Source organism: Ascidiella aspersa, chromosome 8 (assembly GCF_963924565.1).
Source record: "Ascidiella aspersa chromosome 8, kaAscAspe10.2, whole genome shotgun sequence".
NCBI classification, from domain to species: Eukaryota; Metazoa; Chordata; class Ascidiacea; order Phlebobranchia; family Ascidiidae; genus Ascidiella; species Ascidiella aspersa.
Genome location: NC_139454.1, coordinates 8,566,267 through 8,588,137, shown reverse-complemented (window position 1 = coordinate 8,588,137; position 21,871 = coordinate 8,566,267). Strand labels below are relative to the sequence as shown.

The 21,871-nt window shown below is 35.5% G+C and overlaps 1 protein-coding gene across 4 annotated transcripts in view; it reads right to left on the bottom strand.

Annotated features, from left to right (window-relative positions):
- Positions 1-21,871, bottom strand: part of LOC146135647 (uncharacterized) — a 32,555-nt gene that overhangs the window by 5,260 nt on the left and 5,424 nt on the right. For all 4 annotated transcript variants that reach the window (XR_014501564.1, XM_083395166.1, XM_083395165.1 and 1 more), the window contains exons 3-33: positions 19,809-19,939; positions 18,857-18,912; positions 18,081-18,177; positions 17,810-17,974; positions 17,343-17,482; positions 17,062-17,147; positions 15,229-15,365; positions 14,843-14,901; positions 14,159-14,255; positions 13,900-14,061; positions 13,582-13,700; positions 13,084-13,169; positions 12,640-12,798; positions 11,904-12,031; positions 10,348-10,406; positions 9,884-9,980; positions 9,227-9,385; positions 8,419-8,537; positions 8,002-8,087; positions 7,382-7,540; positions 6,839-6,978; positions 6,011-6,069; positions 5,801-5,897; positions 5,576-5,728; positions 3,235-3,353; positions 2,894-2,979; positions 2,190-2,344; positions 1,470-1,528; positions 796-892; positions 541-699; positions 51-187 (exon numbers count right to left, since the gene is read on the bottom strand). Coding sequence is in view for 3 of the 4 variants with exons in the window: in XM_083395166.1 (XP_083251292.1) it covers positions 51-187; positions 541-699; positions 796-892; positions 1,470-1,528; positions 2,190-2,344; positions 2,894-2,979; positions 3,235-3,353; positions 5,576-5,728; positions 5,801-5,897; positions 6,011-6,069; positions 6,839-6,978; positions 7,382-7,540; positions 8,002-8,087; positions 8,419-8,537; positions 9,227-9,385; positions 9,884-9,980; positions 10,348-10,406; positions 11,904-12,031; positions 12,640-12,798; positions 13,084-13,169; positions 13,582-13,700; positions 13,900-14,061; positions 14,159-14,255; positions 14,843-14,901; positions 15,229-15,365; positions 17,062-17,147; positions 17,343-17,482; positions 17,810-17,974; positions 18,081-18,177; positions 18,857-18,912; positions 19,809-19,939 (3,562 nt within the window). In the remaining variant the exon portion in view is untranslated. The remainder of the gene's footprint in view (positions 1-50; positions 188-540; positions 700-795; positions 893-1,469; positions 1,529-2,189; positions 2,345-2,893; positions 2,980-3,234; positions 3,354-5,575; positions 5,729-5,800; positions 5,898-6,010; positions 6,070-6,838; positions 6,979-7,381; positions 7,541-8,001; positions 8,088-8,418; positions 8,538-9,226; positions 9,386-9,883; positions 9,981-10,347; positions 10,407-11,903; positions 12,032-12,639; positions 12,799-13,083; positions 13,170-13,581; positions 13,701-13,899; positions 14,062-14,158; positions 14,256-14,842; positions 14,902-15,228; positions 15,366-17,061; positions 17,148-17,342; positions 17,483-17,809; positions 17,975-18,080; positions 18,178-18,856; positions 18,913-19,808; positions 19,940-21,871) is intronic.

Here is a 21,871-nt window from a genome sequence, read left to right as displayed (position 1 = left end):
CAACAAAACGCTTAGAACCGTTAAATTTTAGTCACATATGAGAAACTTACTTCGAAAGAAGAGTATATCCGAACACGGCCTTGCCGCCTCCCGATCGGACAAAAGCAAGATTTTCTGTTTTCCTTCCATGTTTATACGAAGGAATTTCGCGCTCTTTTGGCCACAGGACGAGAGTGCGGTTTGAATTCTGAAGCGGAACAAAAAGTGTTTCCCAAAAGCCTTTCCTGTTAGCTATCCAGAATACTCTCCAAGTTTGGCCTATTAAAATTATAACCGCAATGTACTCGATTTTAACCTTGAAAGGTGCACTTTAAAAAAAGTTGGTTCGCGACTGGAGGTAACTAAAACATCTTATCTAAAAGCAAATCATGACAAAAAAAACTGGAAGAAATCTTATTACATTTTCAACTATATCGCTTATTTGATAATAGTAATGAAGTTATTCGGTATGGGATAAGATCGCGATACTTTTTATCCAACTTGCCGAGTAGCAAAAAATAATTAATCAGACATCCCTAGTTGGGCCCAGCTACCACTTACTGGAGTGAGCGGCAGGAAAAAGTAAACTTCGCAAGCCGTTGGATCCTTTTTGGAGGACAGTTGCGTGCCTCGATACTTGAGAGTGTAGTTTTGAAAGAAAACCGAGCCTTCGAACGTCTCAAACAAGCCACGGACTTTTGTTTCGAATTCGGAGACCACCTGTAAATTTGACAAAGTCATCCAGACGAAATAGGTAAACGCTAAGACTACGTTGACTAAATGATGAAATGCAATCGAAAAACGTGTTTTGCACACCTCTATTGAGTAATGTTGAGGACCCGATTTTTCATTTAGAAGAAAGACTGCTGTAAACGGATGTACAGCAAAGGTTGCAAATGTATACGATGGACCTCTGAAAAAAAGAATTAAGAAACTTATTTTTTTTATCAGGGTTTCTTAAACATTTTTGCTGCGGACCCCTAAAATTTAGTTTTGCTTCGTTAGGCGAAACTTTTTTCAAAAATGACGTCACAATACAAATAGAGTTCATAGATAGACTTATTTATGTCCAAAAATGTAAAAGTAAAATAGAGTCTAAATACAGTCAGTTCTAAAACGTTTAAATTTTTATTCAACACTGTTTATTTGAAACTTTAAATATTTCTTAATAATTCACTATATTTCAATTAGGTACTTATGGGTCCACTAAAACTAGTTTGCGAACCCCCAAGGGGTTCATGGACCACAGTTTAGGAACTCTTGGTATAGATTAACGAAAACCAGCGGTAGTCAAAAGCTAACAAAACCTTTAAATAATACCGCTGAAGACAAAATCATCCAAATAAAGGACAACGCCACTTTTCTAAACAAACTCCAAATTAATTGCAGTTAACTCATAATAAATACACAATGGACTTTTCCTTCCGGAGCGATTGGTTTTTCGTCGAGACAATTCAATTTGTATCGTTATTTGCCAACATTTTACTGACCTGTAAGTTTTGTTGTACACAACAAGTTGTCGAGGCTCGTCACCAATTTTGAAATACAACTGAAATGCAGAAGAGTAACGTCTCAAGCAATTGTAAGCAAAACATCTATTTAAATTGCGTTGACTTTATTGATTTCGTTTTATGACTAACTTGACTTGAACTAAGGTTTGATACGGTAAATTACCATTAGCCTGTGTTGGTGGTGACAATTTATAACACAAAATGTAGGGCACTTGTTAAAATCCTGACAATTCATTATATTTCGCATTGTATATAATTTGTACAATAATGTATATCTACATATTTTTTAATTTAGTTGAAAATGAATAAATATATTGGTGCAGCATTTCGACGGCAGTTAAGTTCACATGATCTAAAACAGTGCTTCTTAAACTTTTTTAGTTTTGTTCACCCCTAGCATTTATCTCCATATTTCATTCACCCTTGTCTTTTTCATTCACCCTTGTATACAATAAAACTATCTCGTCTATATATAACAGAACACCCGGAATATCCGCAGAACACCTGGAATTATCCTCAATTTCTGACAGTACACCCTTATTCACTCCATTTGGTTGGTTCACCCCTGCAAAAATTTTATTCACCCTGGGGTGATCGATTCACCCGATTAAGAAAAACTGATCTAAAATATGTTGGTAAACCAAAAACGGGCTTTTATGTCAGGCTCTGCGCATTATTTCGTGGTTGTATTTGGCTCACCTGATTTCCTGTTTTGAATACATTTTCCACCTTTGAATATCTTCCACCTTCTTTCATTAGGGTTTCCTCAGAATGGGTGGGCAACGGGAAGGGGTAATTATGTGCGACGTCTCTTGTGAGATTACACGAGTTGGATCGAACGCGCTCAAGGATTTCTTTAATAAAGTAAAACATGCAATTTACAAGATACAGAATACTCCTTTTAAAAATTTAGCGCCCAACAAAAAAGCAGGGCATTTTTATCTACATCAATTTTTTTGAGGTGGATCGACAAAAAAGCCAAAAATAAATGCGAATTAACCGAGGTGTTTCTCATTAACTTTAACAGGAGATTCGATGGAACACGATTTTTTCTTTGTTGTTTTCGTAGTGGAAAAGGTTTTCCATTCCAGTAAACCATGTTGGACAATATGACCTAGTCTAATTTAAGCTAAATCAAATAATATAAAGACTGGGAATTTGAAATAAATTCACGTGAGTGAAGTAATTAGTGAGGCAGTTTGTCGAAAATGCCAAATTACAAGGAATTTATTGGTAAAATCCGCAGAAATGTTTTAAGCTTTCTGTACACTTAGTTGTTTTGCTTCTCTAACTAGATTTAAATATGCCGTACAATTTATTCGAAAATGATTTTCAGTCACATCGTTAAATGAAAAAGTGGAACGTAGGACTAAAAGATGTTAAAATACAAAACCTTAATTTACCTGCTTTATCACCTCCCAAAATGATATGCATCATTGTTCGCATTGCGGTCTTAATTTCATCTTCTGAACATTTTATTCCGACGGGTCTGCATAGTTCGTTTAAATCAATAAAAGTTGCTTCAGAAGACAAGAGTTATAACTGTAGGCCTACTATCTAAAACATTATTAGCCGGATATTAATGTGTTTGCATTATGGATCCCAATATAAAAAGTATGTATAACACCGTTGATCAAAATAAGGATAGCTTCACACATGTTCACATTTTGTCAAACAAGAAGATGTATAATCACATATTTATTGAGCAAATCAGTTCGTCAAGCGTAATGCGGACAAATCTTACTTTGATAAGAGAGTGTATCCAAGCACTGAAGCCCCATCGCCAGACCAAACCGACGCATTAACTGCTTCACTCCGTCGTGTTGGAAAAGTGTACGACAAATTGAATTCGCGATTTGATTTCTAGAAGTTAGAAAACAATCGCTGATCTTTCATTAACGTACTTCCAAGGCTGGGATATATGACACTCGTGAGCATCATTTGTTAATATTACATAGAAACCTTCACGTAGGGGAAGTGCTGGATCCATGGAACATAGGGACCAATGGACCAATGGCATATTGCGCCCCCTGTTGGCAGAACTAAATAAAATTTAGGTTGAGGGAATGAGATGAGATTTTGTGCTAAGAACTTTTTCCAAAAACTCTGTAGCATGCTTTTGGAATGGGTGATTTAATCCAATTTTTCACTTTTGTGGGTGAAAAATGTACTAAACAAAAAAAAAGTGAAAAATGTACTTTGTAGCTTGACATTCGTAAGTTGTTTTAATAGTCTTAAGTTAATTGTAAATCAGTGAATATTTTTTTGTGGAGAGAGGGGTTATCTAGGTACAGGTTGAAAGTTAGTTTAATTAATTTGGTTCAGAGTACTGGCTAGTCATGAGTGTTTTTATTAAAAATGGCGATTAGAGGACCCTTGGAACAGTTTGTTCCCTTGGTCTCTTGAAAATTTTTTAATCATATTTTTAGGTTTTAAGGATATTAGTATGCCAACTTTTAAGACAAGAACATCTAATAATGGGTTGTTTCACTGAGGACCAGGGGTGCGGAGTCGGACTCGGGCCTCGAAGGATTCGGACTCGAGACTCGAGTAAGACCAGACCACGTAACACTAACAGATTCCCGTGTCCGACGTGCGCATGCGCAGTACCAAAAACCAATATTGCCGTCAATTGCAGTTTGTAACATGCGGAATAGAATATGGTGGATATCTTCGAACCAGTTATTGTGAGTGGATGAATTATATGATAACCCTATAAGTGGATTGCTGAACATCTACCGTATTTAGTTACGTATTTGGGCTGAATACAGGCTGTAGAGTCAGAGTCGGTACTCGACAAATTCGTACATTTGACTATTATTATTATATTTTGATATGTTCTCCTAAAAAATAAAAACAATTGATATAATAAACCTGGGGTGCAAATTAGACCAGAAATAAAAAAAATATCATTTCAGCATTGTGTGCCTGTTTCCCTGTGTTTTATTTAATTTCTCCAAATACATTTTCTTGTGCCACTATTAATACACCATTAACAGAGTAGTTATACACTTCACGAATACTCAGCGCAGTCTTTTGAGATGCAGTCATGCTCTGTTCCATAGGTCCCATAAGTCCTGTGGGGTGGGACCAATGGAAAAAAAAAGTTTTTTTTTAACTTAGAAGGATATGTCAGATTTAAATTATTTTTTCCATGTGGGATTGTAGGTATCCATAGCTGTAAGCTTTCCAAAGAAAATAACAGCGAGTGTTTTTGAGTTGTAATTCGAAAGATATTACGGAAAAAACAAATCCGTTCCATGGGTCCCGCACCTCCCCTAATGGATCAACGGAATGGACAAGGCATGTTTATTATGGACTTCAATTTGAATTTTTATATTTACTTTAGAAAAGCTGATACCTCTACCAATAATTGATGATTTGCATCCAATATTGTGATTTAAATTTTATGAAGGAAACTTGTATTGGAAATGATTATTTTCACAGTTATTAACAATAAATATGCGTTAGTTATTACTACTTCTTTGTATTTTTACCCAGTAATATTTTATTTGACAAGGTCACTTCTCGATAGCTTTCTATTTAAGTGCTTCTCAAAAGAGTTTCTGTAGAACCATTATGATTTTTGTTGTAAAAGACTAAAATGTGGTCAAGAAAACTGAAACACTTTAGGAAGTAAGGAATCTCCTGCAGACAATAAAATGTAAATAAAATATTCAGATGATCTAAGACTGTTTATTAAAACAGAAAAACAAATTTTACAGAATTATATTTTTCGCCTATAAGGCATCGTCAGTTCGTCGGCGAAATAGGCTATATATTTCTGTAAAAATTTAAGAAATGATTTTATGTTTTATCTGTATCTGTCTTATAAACAGTCTTAGATGGTCAAGAACGAAAATAAATTCACATTATTTAACTTCTTTACAAAAGGTAAAGTTTACTGCGCATTTTAGTTTGAACATCACATATCATTAACCCTGTATGATATTTTTGAATTGATTGAATAGCCTAATTAATGAAAACATGTCAAGTTTATTTTGCATGTTTAGGGCAATTTTCAAAGTGGAGAAAAAAAATGAGAATTACCAAGGCTCACAAAATAATTATTCCAGACTTCTTACCGTAGTCAGCGGTAAGAAAAATAGGATTTTACAAGCCGTTGAAGTCCTGGTGGAAAATGTCTGCGCACCTCCATATTTCATCGTGTAGTTAAGCCAAGTAACAGATCCATGAAAATCTTCAACCTTGCTACATCTAGCGAAATCTGAATATACCTTTTAAGAATGTAGCATTTTCAGTAATCTGTTAAAAATTTTAACCAATAAAATATAAAATCGTATGCTCACCGAAATTACGTAACGTTCAAGGCTAGAATTGCTTTTAAGCAGAAACATTGCTCCAAAAGGATGTGTTGCGAATGTTGTAAAGGTATACGACGGCCCACTTAAAAGACATAACATTAGAAATTGTCCAATGATGCATTCTATTTAAGTTAATCGCCTGATTGGCCAAAAACACATGCAGTGTGTGTAACTGCTTTACGTTTACTAACTTACGTGTATTTCCTGTTGTAAATAGCAGTTTTAAATGGCGCTTCTCCCACTTTGAATGATACCTGGAACGAAAATATTTTCGTACACAATAGCCCTGCTTGACTGGCTTTGAACAGGTGACTGTAGCACGTAGATAGAAGATTTCGTGATTTTTAGGCAGATTCACCGCATGTACTATAAACTAACCTAAATTATGATCTGATGGACTGAGACACTCAGCTGGTAGGTTAAATACGATAGGAGGGTTAGAAAGAATAAAAACTAATTAAAATATCCGAGACGATCCTTCATTACAGGTAAAATTATAGGATTTCATCATTTGTTAATGCGTCTTATGGTGGCTTTACATTGCCAGTTATAAAGATGCGGATCATGCCGAAGGTGCACACCGAAGCTTATTCCACGTTAATAATTATTACGAATTGACTATACGCTATTTTCAGTTTAGGTTACATTTTGTTGTCAAGCTGCATTGCATATTTTGCTATTATCTTACAAGTTTAAACATAGTATGGTACGTCAATTTGATGTAGAGCGACAAAACATAATAGAAGAATGTTTAAAAAAAAAGTGATTCGATAGATCGGAGAAAACGTGTGTTCCGACAAATAAGCAAATGTCTTATTTTTATTTCCAGTATGTATGTACGCTCTCGGAATGCACCGGTGACTTGTGTCACTTATATGCACTTTAAATTGCAAAATGTCTGCCGTTTAATGTTAACTGGCATTTCTTTAGGTTAAAAAAGGACCTACTAGCAGTTGTGTGTATTACCTATGCGTCCTCAGCCGCTTTTGTTAAAGATCTTTTAAGTCGTTTAATCAAACTCACATAGTTTCGTCTGTTGTGTTTCTCCACTAAATGGTCGATAAAATGAGACACCTCCTTGGGAATTGGCAGCAAGTAGCGGTGAAAGTTTTCGACGTGCCATGTAAGAATGCCACGTTCTGATAGAAAGCGCTCGAATATTTCTGTAGAAAGGCAATTTCCATAATATTGATTGGTAGACAGCAAGCTGAATATGGAAAAGTTAGAATAGTGGCAAAAGGCAGCAAACGTTTGTGTTGTTTACTTGTCATCCAATAAAATTAAAAGGATTAAAACGGTTTGTGTAAAAGTCAATTTCAGTCACATGTGTCTTGTCAGAGTACAAGACCCCAACGAAATGAGTAAAAAACTAATCACACTTTTTTCACCCAGATTATATATCGACATCGAAACTTAACATATTATTAAAAATTTCAAAAAAAACAAAGTTGGAAAATTTTCACGAGTACTTGACACCAATAAAGTTGCTCAAACAGTTTGAAAGCCAATTTACTTTCTATAACCAAGTAAAAAACCCAAAGCGTCAACATTTTACGTTATTCATACCTGCCACCCAAACCGGGATGCTGCACGGCCGTGTCTCCCTTTCAACTCTGCTGTTGTTTTGTGGACAGGGGCCAATAATGCAACTACGGAGTCTTATTTGTGTTTGTTGCCCAGGGCAGTTGTCGGGACAAGATGACCACTGGGACCAGTGGCTCCAAACTTAAGACAAATCATCGTACCTTATATGTGACTACGTGTTGCAATTAAGCGCAGCCTAATACATGGCGTACGTATTTTAGTTTGGTCGCAAATACTATTTCATAATGTGGAAAACATTCAAGATTTTGATTTTCCTAATAATCCAACAAAACTCAATAAAAAGCAAAATTTAAAAACAGAAAATATGTTGCAATAAAACACTCCAATTAGATTCACGTATTCAAACATATTGCAATTTTTGTTACATTTGTTTAAATCTCAGTGGCAAGAAAAACAAACCATAATCCAATAACCACGTATGACTAACTTGTAATCTTTTGACATCTTTAATCAGTTACGAAAAATTGAAAAAAAATGTTTTACAACTTTAATAAAGGGTCAGTTTAATGTTTTGTAACGTTGTTCCTTTTTTATCGCAATCCCTTTCGCCCACTTGGACTTGATATTATGGCAGCTCATACCTTGCTGGTCAATTCCCAAAATAAGGTGCATCATAGACATCATCGTATCTCTGATTTCGCCCATTGTAATTTCAATTCCTTCGTATCTGCAAAGTAGATAAGCGCCAAAAATGTATTCGTGCGGCATGGAAAGTATTTAGACAGCAAAAATTTTAAATTAAACACAGAATATACTTGAATCTTTATACGATCTAAGAAATTTGTACATAACACCTAGTAGTATGTATAAATTTTAGAAATTCTTCAAAAAAGAACGGGAAAACAGGTAGATTGTTGTTTCATAATTATTTGCAGAAAGGTTTAGTTAAAAAACATCTATTTTTCTTCTAAATTAAAGCATAATGTAAAGGCACGATTGTTTGACATAGATCTAAGCAAACTGAATAACAAAGCACTCGTTTTGAAACATATTCTCACTTCGATAAAAGTGTGTATCCAAAAACAGCTGGGCCACCTCCTGACTGGACCGACGCCTTATTTTCCGAATTTCTTCTCTCATGATCCTTTGCTAGAAAGACGAGTTTGTCGTTAGATGCCTGAAATAAACCAAAGTGTTAATACGGACTTGTTGTATTTACAGTAATTTGCATTTCTCGTAACTTGGAATATTGCCCAATATTCTTGAAATGCTCAACATATGCGTTCTTATCTAACTTTCGACAGTTGTATAGTCTTGACCAAAACGTAAGAAATGATTTCGCTCATTCAATTATCGATGTTCTTCATGAGTTCACTTCAATTTCAATTATTGTTCTTTTATAGTAATAAGGCAATTTAGTAAATACTTTAATGAAAGGAACACACAGGTGGACAAACACTGTGATCTAGCCTATCTTAAGTCATTTTTGATAAACGATCACGGCTTACGCATCATAGCATCATAGTACAACCTTCGACAGGTTAACCGAATCTGTCGATAAAAATGCAAGCAGGACAGGCTAGAAAAACAACTAGCCTGCAGTGGACTCACGACCGGTTAATCTTTCAAAGGTTTACGGTTCACTTATGAAACTTGTTTTGTTTTAACCCATCTCAGCTCAGGTTATAGTGTTGTATTTCATATGCACTTGACCCGCTGAGTCGAAATTATGTATTTTTGACAGATCAAAGCTTCAAATCTTTAACTGGTCTAAGGTTTTGTACTTTGTCTGTTGTTGGTGGGTAGCATTGGACAACATTTAGCCTTTCAGAAAAAGTGTTTTACTCTTTTTCTATACTTACTCACCGACGTTAGTGGCAGAAGGTAGTAAACTTCACAAAATGTTTTCGCAAGGTTGTTGTAATGCTGCGCTGCTTTAAACTGAAGCGTATAGTTTCGAAGGGACACTGAACCCTGATGCGTTCGAATTCTGCCGTTTACAGAACTCTCAAGTCCGGACTTCACCTGCCGAGACAAAAATTGTATACAAATTGTGTCTATACGTTTAATATGTCCGATAATATCGGATAGGAGACGATAGCCGATTTCATATTGTGATAGCATTGCTACTCGTCCGATACTGGGATGGCATCATTGCCGATCCAATACCAACCTAATATAGGCATTTCAGCAACTATTGCGATGCAACCCACCGGTTGTCACCTTGAAATGTAAATTTAGGAACCAATTGTTGTTATACAACGGGCGGTAACTTAATTTCTTAATGATGAATCAAATTTTGGCTTGTAAATAACCGAATTAAAATTACCTAAAAACGTTTTAATTACTGTACATCTATTTTGCCTGTTTGAAGATAATATTGACGTCACTTAATAACGGATAGAGGAACTTTTTAAGTATCGAAAAGAATTGTCAAGTATCAGACATTCCTATCTACAATATAAGCAATTATTCTAAACAAACTTCTTACGACTTACAGTCCCAAAGAAAACTTTTACTGACCTCGATTGAGTAGGTTTTGTTGTCGGAATTGCCATCCAAGACAAACATTGCCGTAAAAGGACGGATGGCAAAGGTTTTGAAAAAATACGACTGTCCGCTTCAAACAGTAGTAAAAGTATTAGCATATGAAGCAAGCTTAAAAAAGCTATAGTAGCTTAAGTCAGGGCTGCGGAGTCGGAGTCGGAATCGGGACTCGAGTAAGACTACGTAAAACTACCCGATTCCCGAGTCTGACGTGCGACACCCCTATAAGTGCATTGCTGAATATCCACCTTATTTAGTTACGTTAATTGTCGGAAAACTGGCTGTAGAGTCAGTGTCGGACTCGAGTTATTTTTTACCGACTCCGCAGCCCTGGCTCAAGTATTGCTATAATTTCAAAATTAAATTTTAGATGTTTATACCATTAGTGATGTTATACACTATTTAAGGCTCTTGGTTTTACGTTGTTTCCCTGTACTTACGAGTAACTTGTATCGTACGTTGCACGTCGCGGAGGCTCTTGTCCCACTTTAAAATACACCTGAAATTTTATTCATCACAAATAGTTCGTGAAATGAGGTTATTTTCTTTGAAACTATATAGCAGCGTTCCTCAACCGGTGCGCTATGGAAGGCTGCCAGATGCGCCGCGAGCAAAAGAAAAATGTAGTTTAATATATAAAACATGTGTTTTTACTTTTCGATTAGGCTTAGCTCATTGATTCCACAGTACTTTCAAGTAGAAAACACAAGAATACCTACAAAGCAACAATATCTAAAACAGATAATCTATAATACCAAAGTACTAAGACCACCGACATAATAACGCAAAATTCGCATTAATGACCACGACAGAATAAAATCTAAAATAGTCTTGATAAGACCTAAACATGTCGAATTAAGCTCTAAATTAATCGCAATGAGCCAAAATTACGCCCAGGACTGTAGCAAAGGGTATAGGATGATTGGGGGACACATGTCTGGCATTGGCCGTGTTTTGGCCCCGGATTTTTTACCTCTGTTTGGGCTTATAGGCGGTAAATGGTGGTGTTAGCAATTGGGCTAGGGTTAAAAATATTCGGAGAGTTGGTGTTAGTTATGGGCTGTGTTTGGGGTTAGATAAAAGGTTGTATTGGCCTTATTTTGGCCATTTAGGTCTGATTCCGATTTCGACATGCTATTATTCCGAAGTTGACGTTGTTCTCATTTTGGGCTCAAGGCTGGATCTCTTTAAAGATATGCATCTATAAAGCCTATATTATAAAAAATGGCAAGAAATTTAAGAGAAATACAGATACACCTTAAAAATTTGCTTCGCTTGCAATTTGCGCCGCAACGTTTTAAAATAGCTATAGGTGCGCCCCCAAGTAAAAAGGTTACGAAACACTGCTATATAGTAACAAAATTACCAGGTTTGGGCACTCTGGGAGCGTATACCATTCTGGGTTGGGGTTTATAAACTGGGGTAGGTAAACTAGTTTTTGGTGGTCCAAACCTATCAACAACTTAGTATATTATTTGCCAAATAGAACGTAATAAAAAAGAGTGCATTAAAAAAAAGCTAAGTCGAATTTCCTTGATGTATAGTTAAACTTCATTGGAGTTCCATTTTTGTTGGACTAAAAACAGCAGGTTTCTTCTAAAGTATATATGTTGATGACATCAATATATAACGCTACCTAAATATTTCTTTGCTCAACGAAAATTCCATGATACTATTCAAATTGGTATTTTCGTGTACGCGAACACAGTGCGATTATGTTTACACAGAGCATTCTTCTAGGAATTTATGACTATGCAAATCACTACAAATGCACCGCCCAATTAATAGTAGTCTTTCTAAACATCGTGCAGTTTAAATTAAGATTTGGGCCTAATACTTTACGTACAATTTTATGGCCTTATACATTACGTACAAAATATTTCTTACGTACAATTTTTAAGTAATAAGCAATTATATCGGACACACACAACTTATAAAATCGTGAAGCAACTTGGAAAACATTGTACTTTTATCCCGTTGATTTGGCAATACTCACGTAATCTCTCCCTATATGAGAACTTTCTAAAATAACATTCGACGATTCTTTGTCATAAAAATAGGCGTAAAACCGCTTGACGTTTCTCCCGATTTTGGGGGAGTTGGCTCGAACACGCTTGAAGATTCCTACAACGTGATATATACAAAAAACAGCGCATTTAATCTGAATGTTCGCTTTTACTGGTATACAAAAAACATTAGGTTGTTGATACGTATATATTCCCTCAAATTTAATCAAACATTTGATCGTATGTTTTAGAAGAGTATTTTAACTTTACATTTTACTTACGTAATACCAGTAAGTCAAGCTTTATAATCGAACAACAGGAATCTACTCTCAAAGGTTTCGGATACCATAACAATAAACATATATAAATCCTAATCAAGAAACTAACTTCGTACATGAACCGCAAAGGTTATTGCGTAAAGTCGTACCTATAGTGTTAAGTGCACTTAAATCAACGTTTTAAATTACTTGTTTGACTATTGGATTATTTTCGCCAACTAATAGTCGCAACTTGCTATTTGTTTTGTTCTTGGTGTTTGCGATGCAAACTATTGCTCAGAATTGGTCTTGTTCAGCGATGTTGTAGATAAAAAATAATTTAGAATGTGACGTGACATGGATCTCACTTTAGGCCAATGACTTGGATCGTGATCTGACGTAACATTTTTTCGAAAATGAGTCGACTTGGAACTTAATCTTGACAAAAACTTATTTCCAACACTCTTACCTTCTACCCAGGCCGGTGCGCTACATGGTCGTTTTTGCACTTCAACTATGTTGGACGTTTTCAAGCAATGTCCGCTGGTGCAGTTTCGGGTTCTTGACTGAGTTCCCTTTTGTCGACAACTTGAGCCATCAGCTGACCAGGTGGTCCAAGTACTGGCGACTAATGCAAAATATAAAGCTCTAAATGATCCAATATAGGTTGCCTTTAAAACCGTGTTTTGATATTTCAAATTTGTAATAGGCTACTTTATAACAACGCATGTCAGAATAAGATGTAGTGTCGAAATTATATTTTTTCAACAAGTGCAACAACTGGTTAAGAGAAAATTTGTGACGTTTTGAATTTCGTTTTGTTTTGTTTATCTTTTTTTTAAGCCGAAACTCGATTGTTTTTTAAAGCTGTAACTGGAACTATTAAATACAACAGAGGCGTCCATGGGTTTACCTGATTGGTCAACTCCCAAAATAATGTGAAGCATTGTCAGCATGATTGCCTTGATTTCCTCATTCCATATTTGTTCGGCTTTTTGTCTGTAATGTCATGATTATATTCGGCAAATAATACGAGACTGTTGATTTTCTATTTGGTTAAAATGGAAGAGGGGTTGTTTTACTAGAACAAAAATGATCGGGTTTCGTCAAACTTACCATTTAACTTATCCCGCTAAGCCAAATATGTTGCTTAAATATTTTGCGTTAAACAAAGTTATTTAAGTTATAACAATGCTGAAGTATAGATGTGGTTGGTATCTAGTGAAGTGAACAGATAATCCATAACTTTATAAAGATCGGAGACAAATCGTTTAAACCGCCCGACTGGTTTGCTAACATTAAGTAAACATTTGGCCACACGATTTTACCCAGAATAAAGATGTTGTTTTAAACACGCTTAGTCATTCGTTAAGTTGATGAAGAGTAGTATAGGAAACTGTTTTCTTCTCACTTTGATAAAAGTGTGTATCCGATGACGGCTTCACCTTTTCCGGACTCGACCGACGCCTTGTTTTTAAAACTCTGTCTCCCACGATCTGGTATTAGCACTGAAAACTTGCGGTTTGAATTCTGCAAAGAAAAGCTGCTTGTTAACATCAGGAAAAACTGACTCACGAGAGTAAATTGAATTTGACCAAACGTGCTCAAATTATATATTTAGTAAATTGTAAACTTGAATTAAACTACAACGTAAGGTTACCTGTGTGGGATTAAGCAAAAAAAATGTTTTCTAGCATATGTAGTCGCATATGTATCCTATATCACTTACCGATGTTAGGGGAAGATAAAAGTAAACCTCACAAACACTGGAGTAACGCCGCCCCATGTAAATTTGAACGCCTTCGTATTTAAGAGTATAATTTCGCAAAGAAACCGAACCATTGAAAGTCCGAAGAATCCCATAGCGGCCAATTGACAGCCGGGAATCAACCTGTTTCCAAAAAGCAATTTTTTTGTTTTAAATTCGGGTAATTACATATCGTAAGACCAATAAGACAAACTATGTTAGAAATCACAGATACACTGACCTCTATCGAGTAACTTTCTGGGCCTGAATTGGCGTCAAGAAAATACATCGCTGTCATGGGGTGCATTGCGACAATGGCAAAGATATACGACGGACCCCTGAAAGTAATGAAGACGAGATTCACCGGATTATTAAGGTCTTGTGTTGCAGTTTGTCAATCTTAGGCTACTCAATATTAAAAAAACTATTAAAGATAAATGACTTAAAAAGTTTACACAAGGTTCTGTGTTACAGTTTATCAATCGTATTCAAAGTTAAAAAACTAATTAGCGATAAATGACTAAAAAAAGTCTGTTTACGTGGCCATTCCAAGGACAGTCGATAACCTATTACCTGTTTTGTGTCTCATTCTTATTAAATGGAAAAACGGAGAAAATATGAGAAACGACCAAGAGACAATGAAAAAGGCCCCAAAAAGCTCGCATAAGTGTAGATTATTTGTATTTCTTTTATGCGCGTTGGCTTTACATGATCAATCATTTTATTTAAGAGTCTGTTAACATGTGTGTTAAGTAATTCAAGTCATTTTCTCGCTATTTGAAACACCTCAACCGGGTGTTTCATGAGTGTGGATAAAAAATTATCGCAAACGTGTAATTGTGATGTAAGCACAAGTTTGTGATATCCGAACGATAATATAATAGTTCACGTTGACAAACACCTGATTTATTGAGTGTTAACTTACGTGTAGGTTTTGTTGTATGCTGCACTCACACGGGAAGTGTTTCCAACTTTATAATAGATCTGAAAGAAATCATAACTTGTTTTATGTGTTATTCATACGTCGTAATTTTTATGGAAAAACAACTATTAGTAAATATTTTACGTGTACTACTTTGAAACAAGCATAACAGCTGAATACAAGTTTGACCCAAATCGAGTTTTTTTTTTACAATTTGCGTGACGATAATATAAAAACATGTATAAAAATATGTATATATAATACAAACAACACAAAATTTCACTGTGGTTCGAAGCTTGTTTCAAAGCAGTTCATTTAAAGCTTACATTGTCGTGCAAATTATCTGTTTGCTTTAAAGTAAAATATTACAAGTGCTAAAACGCTCTTACTCGATTTCCAACAGGAAAGTACATGTTGTTGTACGTGAGCGAATATACATCGGGAGGTTCTGGTATCGGGTAAGAATAAAAGTTGTCGACCTTCCTTGCAAGATTGCTAATGTTAGACCGAATACGCTGAAATATTTCTGAAAACAAGATATACATAAAAATAGCCTCGTCAATAGCATTTAATAACTAGAGCCATAGCGAAATTCTGTAGATTAATAAAGAAAAATATTTCGCCCATTTATTTGAAACATTTTTACCAAAGGACAACCAATATTGTACTTTTCGGAAACTCAAATGTCTATTGAAAGCAATGACTTTATATTGTAGCGTTTAGCGAATCTGTGGCAATCGAAACTTAAATGTGGCAATTGGACCCATAATGTGGCAATTGGAACTTGAAGTCTCTTACACGAGGTAAGGCTGGTCGTCGTATACATCTGGCTCTTAAAAAATCGGGTTTTGGATTCCGTACAGAAACGACTTAATGAGATCTACGCAACGTCACTTTACTTATTTGATTCTCACTGTTTAATGCAATCACAATTACAACCGTATCCGAAATACTCAGAATACAACAGCATAAACGATATTTTTCAACGACTCCGGTCAACAAAGCATACATTAGAATAACGTATTAGAGTGGTGATGCGTTTTACCCATCCAGCTCATGCGCATTGGTCACACTTGAGCGACATCAGTAACGGACCATAAGAGATCACGTTAAACAGGGCAGTTACCTTACTGGTATAGCGTTACGGGTTATATGCAAATGATACAATGTGAAGTGGCAAGTCGGCCAAATTACTACGTGCGATGATTTGACAAGGAAGTTAAAAAAAGAATTGAAACGTCATTCGTAACCGAATTAATCTTAAAATGTCTGCCCTGGCTTAACTTTGTGGACGCCCTAGAACAGGGGTCGGCAACCTACGGCCCGCGCGCCGGATCAGGCCCGCCGATGAAATCCATTCGGCCCGCCGTCTCCTAGACAAACCAGACACGAGTCTATTTGACACACTTTATGATTAATTTAACTACGTAATTGCGAAAAATGTTCGCGCTTCGCGCGAATGTTCATTATATGTTTGGTTTGTACACGTATTGATGCTGCCTTTTTAACTAGGTCAGCGATTCTTTACCGTTGCGCCGTAAAAGGCTGCCAAATGCGTCGCAGACAAACGGAAAACATATTCAAAATTATTGGACATATATTTTTTAACATTTTTTTATTTTCGGCAATGTAATAAAAGCTTGCAAAAAATTTAACAGAAATATCTGTTTGCCAAAAAAAAATCGCGCTCGCTTCGCTCACCTGGTGCGCCTTGACTTAAAACGGTTAACAAACACTGAGCAAGATTAACTTTAAATGTTATCGCGTTCCCTGAAAGTAGTTTTATTACACTCTTCATTAGTAGCAAGGATGACGACGTGTGAACTTGAATTTTTAACCAAACGAACGCTTTTTTTCGCGCTTTGCGTCAACAATTTACTGCCACTGTAAATGTGATTAAACGTTTTTAAGTGCAAAAAATGTCCAAGGTTCGCCTGATTGACAGTTGCTCTAACATTTTAATACCACAATTCTTAGCTAACATTTGTGCGTCCCGCGGAGACCTTTCTAAGTTTGGTTTTGGCCCGCGACTAGAAAAAGGCCGCCGACCACTGCCCTAGAATATGTCGACATATAAATTACACTGTATAGAAGTAAAACTAAACAAAAAATCGACATGCAACCACTGAAATATCTCATGTGTGAGTAAAAGATTGGGTAAACTACGATCATCACTGGGAGATAACTTTCTTACGACTCGCAACACTCAATGCGTGACATACCGCTTCGATCGCCATCCAATATGATATGCATCATCGTCATCATTGTTGCGTTGATTTCTTTTTGCGAAATTGTTTTACCAGTTGGTCTGCAAAAGAAAGTAGAAATTATAAATAGAAAAATTTAGAAAAAGCTAATAGCTCTATTTAGGTTATTTTAATTTTGCAAACGAATACTTTCGCATTTCCACTTGACTTAGACACTTTTTTGACCAAACGAGTTTTACGTGAGCTTAGAAACTATAATTTTAGTATTTTGCGAGATTTATTAAAAGCTATCTTACTTTGACAAGAGTATGTAACCAAGAACAGCTTGACCACCACCAGACTTCACCGTAGCCCTGTTTCTCGAATAATCTTTATAACGTGGACGACGTCCAGTATCGTGATATGACGTCGACACAACAAAAGTACGGTTCGAGTTCTGTTGAAAATATCAAAAGATTTATTTTTTCTTGAATGAAACTTTCAACAATTAAACAATTATATCAAAAGGTGTGGTTCCAGATGGTATTTGAGTTCCCTCTGCATTCGTCAGGTACAAATTTGGACAGACGTTTCGCCGCAGTTATAATTAAAGTATTATTAAAACAATCTTTTGTGTAGCTTAATAAATGCGAAAAAATGTTGAATAAAATGTACATGGAATAACGAGTCTTTTTTTCTATGTTTTACACTTGCAATTAATTAATGTATTTGCTATTTTTAACAACCGTCAAAGTAAGGTATCCGAGTTGTCACATATACCTACCGGAAAAAGTGGCATAAAAAAGTAAACTTCGCAAAACGTTGGTTCTTGGGGCGCGAAATCCTGCACGCCTCCATATTGCATTGTATAGTTTCGCGTTGAAACCAAGCCCGCAAAAGTCTCAAATTTGACTTCTTCGACGCTAATGTAAGTAGGGAAACTCTGCACCTGGTCACAAAATTGCGTTTAAGTGGACTATTTCAGTGATGGCATGCGTAATCTAATTTCGTAAAATAATCATGAAGCAATGTTTCATAATAGTATAAACACTGACCTTTATTTCGTACTTTTCCGGACCAGATTTTTCACCGAGAAGAAAGAGTGCTGTGAATGGTGTGACACCATACGATGTAAATGTGAATAAAGGTTCCCTGAAATGAACTGGATTAAACGATGCTTTTCATAATCTACTAAAGCCAATTAAAAAATGTTATATATGCGGTTTTATACAACGTCCTAACCAGTTAATATGGAACGAACCATTTCCAAGCCAAGCGATAAGTGGTTATGTCCAATACAGGTATTACAGGTACGGCAAGTGACATAATTAAGATAATTGATAAGAAATGAAAGTCAGTTTGTATTTACGCTTACAGAGAGATATATTTGGCAACAAATAAAAGAAAGATTAGCGAAATACATTTCTCGTTCAATCTTACAAAATTCCTGACTTTGATTACGTCAGGCAATATAAAGAATATAAGCTACTTCAGGGTCGCACAAATATTGACCCGTGGCTATAAAAAATGTTGCAGATCATTTTGATATAAAGGCCGGGTTCCGATATATTAACCAAACTTGGGGCATCCTTTAAAAGCGTCCTACTAATCTGGTGAAAGTATAAATAAATAGAACAAGCTTATAGAGTCAATGGAATCCGACCGCTTTTTAAACGACTGAATAAACTCACTATAGTTGCTATATTAAAAATAGGCAAGCTTGGCACAGTTTAACTATCCTCCATGATTCTTCCGAACTTGCCACGCTCATGGGATAATTAATTTGTGGCAGATGCGCCAACCGAAATACTGACGTTCCCTTTGAACTCACGTGTAAGTTTTGTTGTAAATTGCACGTTTTGGTCCTTTCTTTCCTTCGAAAGATACCTGAAAACGCGTTCGATGGGTTAATGAAACATTTTCTTTAGCAGTTAGTTCGGGCAGCTCTTGTTAACCTAATCCTATAGGGATATAATTACGAGTTACGACTAATGGGGTTTAATTAACCAAAGGAGTAAGTAATCCATAATGTGAGAATGTTTGTTTTTAACCGCAGTTCAAATTTCAAAAAGTATATAGTAAACAGCTTTTCTGTTTTAATTTATTTAATGTTTATTCAATTACAACATAATTTAAACATAAAAAATAGAAGTTTGACAATGGAATAATGTTGCTATATGTTACGGCTGTTAAGCAAAATGTAGTATCCAACCTATGGGATTGTTTAACATTTTTGGGTAAGAAATACAACTTATTAGGCCATTCTAGTGTTGTTCAATCACTGAAAAGAGTATTTCAAAAAAAAAAAATTGTTTGAGGTACCGGTAACGATATTAAAAAAGTTAATAATTAATAACATAGATCAGATGTGTTGAAATGGTTTCTGTCAAGATCCGCCACAGTCAAACCTGACAACATGATGATCCGCTAAACACAATAGCAAATATATTGGACATGGTATTTTTAGTGTGCTTTATTAATGTACCCTACAACATATTAATAACCTTGTAAAAGTTAAAAGTGAAGTATGCAAGATTGTTTCAGTGAGAAATATTTATAATGAGTTGGTTTAGATCTACTCACAATTGCATTGAATCTGAAATAATGCAAAAAGTTTTTTTGAAACTAAATTGGACGATGCGCACAAGAAGTTGACAAATGGCAGATCGAGATCCGCCATTTGAACACCACCGATATAAATAATCAAAATTTTGTTTAAAATTTAATCTTATGGTTTACTATTAGATAGCCGAGATAAATAAGCGTCTGAGATTTGTGCTCACATGGTTTCCATCTCTTCGCCCGGCCTTCCATATTCGGTAAATTCTCCAAGGTGAGGGTAACTTGTAGTAGTTAAAGTTTTCCACGTTCCCTGTCAAATTAGCAGAGTTGCTTCGAAGGCGCTCGACGACATCTGTTAAAAGATATGTTATACCTTTTGTTTATTATTTAAAATAGAGTTTTGGACAGAGTAAGTAAGGGGTTCTAAACCGGGGTCCGTGGACCCGTTGGGGGTGCGTGGACTAGTTTAAGGGGGTCCATGAAGGCCTAACTAAAATATTAGTGTATGACTTAAAATTGTTTTTTTTTATTAATACATATTATTAAAACAAAACGCTTTGGTGCGTTCTTCTTAAATGTTATTTTACTCCGGATTCCATTTCACAATTTTTAAAACAAAAACAGTAGGTGAGTTAAGTTTATTAGTTTTATGACGTCATCTCTAAAAAATTCATGCCGACCATGGTCCACGCAATCAAAACAAAAGTAGAATTTCCGCGTTACAAAATTGTAATAACCCAGCCCCGAAGGATGTGGCACCAAAATAGCCTACTGTAATTAATCACGGTACAGTCAAAGCTGATGCTTCTAACGCTATTGCATAGTTAGTATAATATCAGTCGTAATTATGAAAATAGTTCACACATTCAACCCGCAAATCTCGCCATGGTTTATTTAAACTTTTGAACGGTGTGCGCGGGTCATTGTTTCACATTTGCAGAAACGTAAATCATTAAAAGTAATTTGCAACAAAGTGTAAAAAACACACGAATACAACATTTTGTTTTACGATATCGAAATGAAGCTTTTAAACGAAATCCGGTGTTGTAATGATTAAGCCAACAAAAGTCAATAAAGCCAAAATTTTATAAGGTCCTCGTTTGCCACAAATCACCTAGGGGACTGCTTCTAAGAAGTTTATATGTCAATGTAAAGTCAAAATTTTCAATAAAGTCAAAAATTTAAATAAAGCAAAATTTTGTTAAATTATGGCTTTTGACAAAGTTTTTGTGTTTCTTGAGAGTATATTTTGTAAAAATCGTCGCGGAAGCATTGTAAATCAGGAACTGCGACACAATTAAACCATATAACCCAGTGATTCTCAACCTTTTATAGAGCCAGAGCCGCATTTCAAACCTAAGGTTTGCAAGGAGCCGCATAAAAACAACAGTAGGCATATAATTAAAAAAACATTAAGAAAGCAACTAGAAAACAACAAAAATACATTACGCTAGCCTAGGCTAACTAATTATCACTGTTGAAACAGCTATTTCTTATTGCCATAGCTTGTCGATCAAGACTAAATATATTATGACGTCACAAACCACAAAATTATTTTAAAGACCCGGACGGAAGTACCGGGGAACATAAGTACTTCCCGGGAACAATTAGTACTTCGTACTCAGGATCCTTGCTGATCAAATGCATTCACTTTTATTTTCTTTTACTTCCTTTGTTGCAATTCTGCTACTGCTAACTAATTTTTTTTACTCCGTTAGTGAGAGCCGCAAAATGTACAGTTGAGAGCCGCATGCGGCTCTGAGAGCCGCGGTTGAGAATCACTGATATAAACCCATAAAAGTAGGAAATATGTCACAATGCCCACTTGGATCAGCAGTAACTACTGACATTCTGTAATACAAAATGCCTAAGCAAGCTAAATTTATCGCCAAAAAATACGACGTAGGCCTACGTTTTATAAGTTGTGAAACACCTTGACTTTTCGACAAAATATTATGTTTGGGTAACTGGCATTATTTAAGGAAGAGTTGTGGCCTCTACAAATAGGCAATTTCGTTAGGTTAAAATAAAGTCAAATTTTCATAAAAAATACGGTAAAGATTTTTTTTAGGTCAAAATAAAAATGACCCCTAGCAATGATACAGAGAAGTGACTGATGCCAGTTACGAACAAACACACGTGTATGTAAATTTAACGTGGGATAGTTAGTGATTGCTTTTAACAATATTACCTTTTTAGCCCTGGATTTTATATTTGCAAAAGATTTATTTTGATTTAAAAATGACAAATTGTAATCAACGATTTTTTAACAACTTTAGAGGTA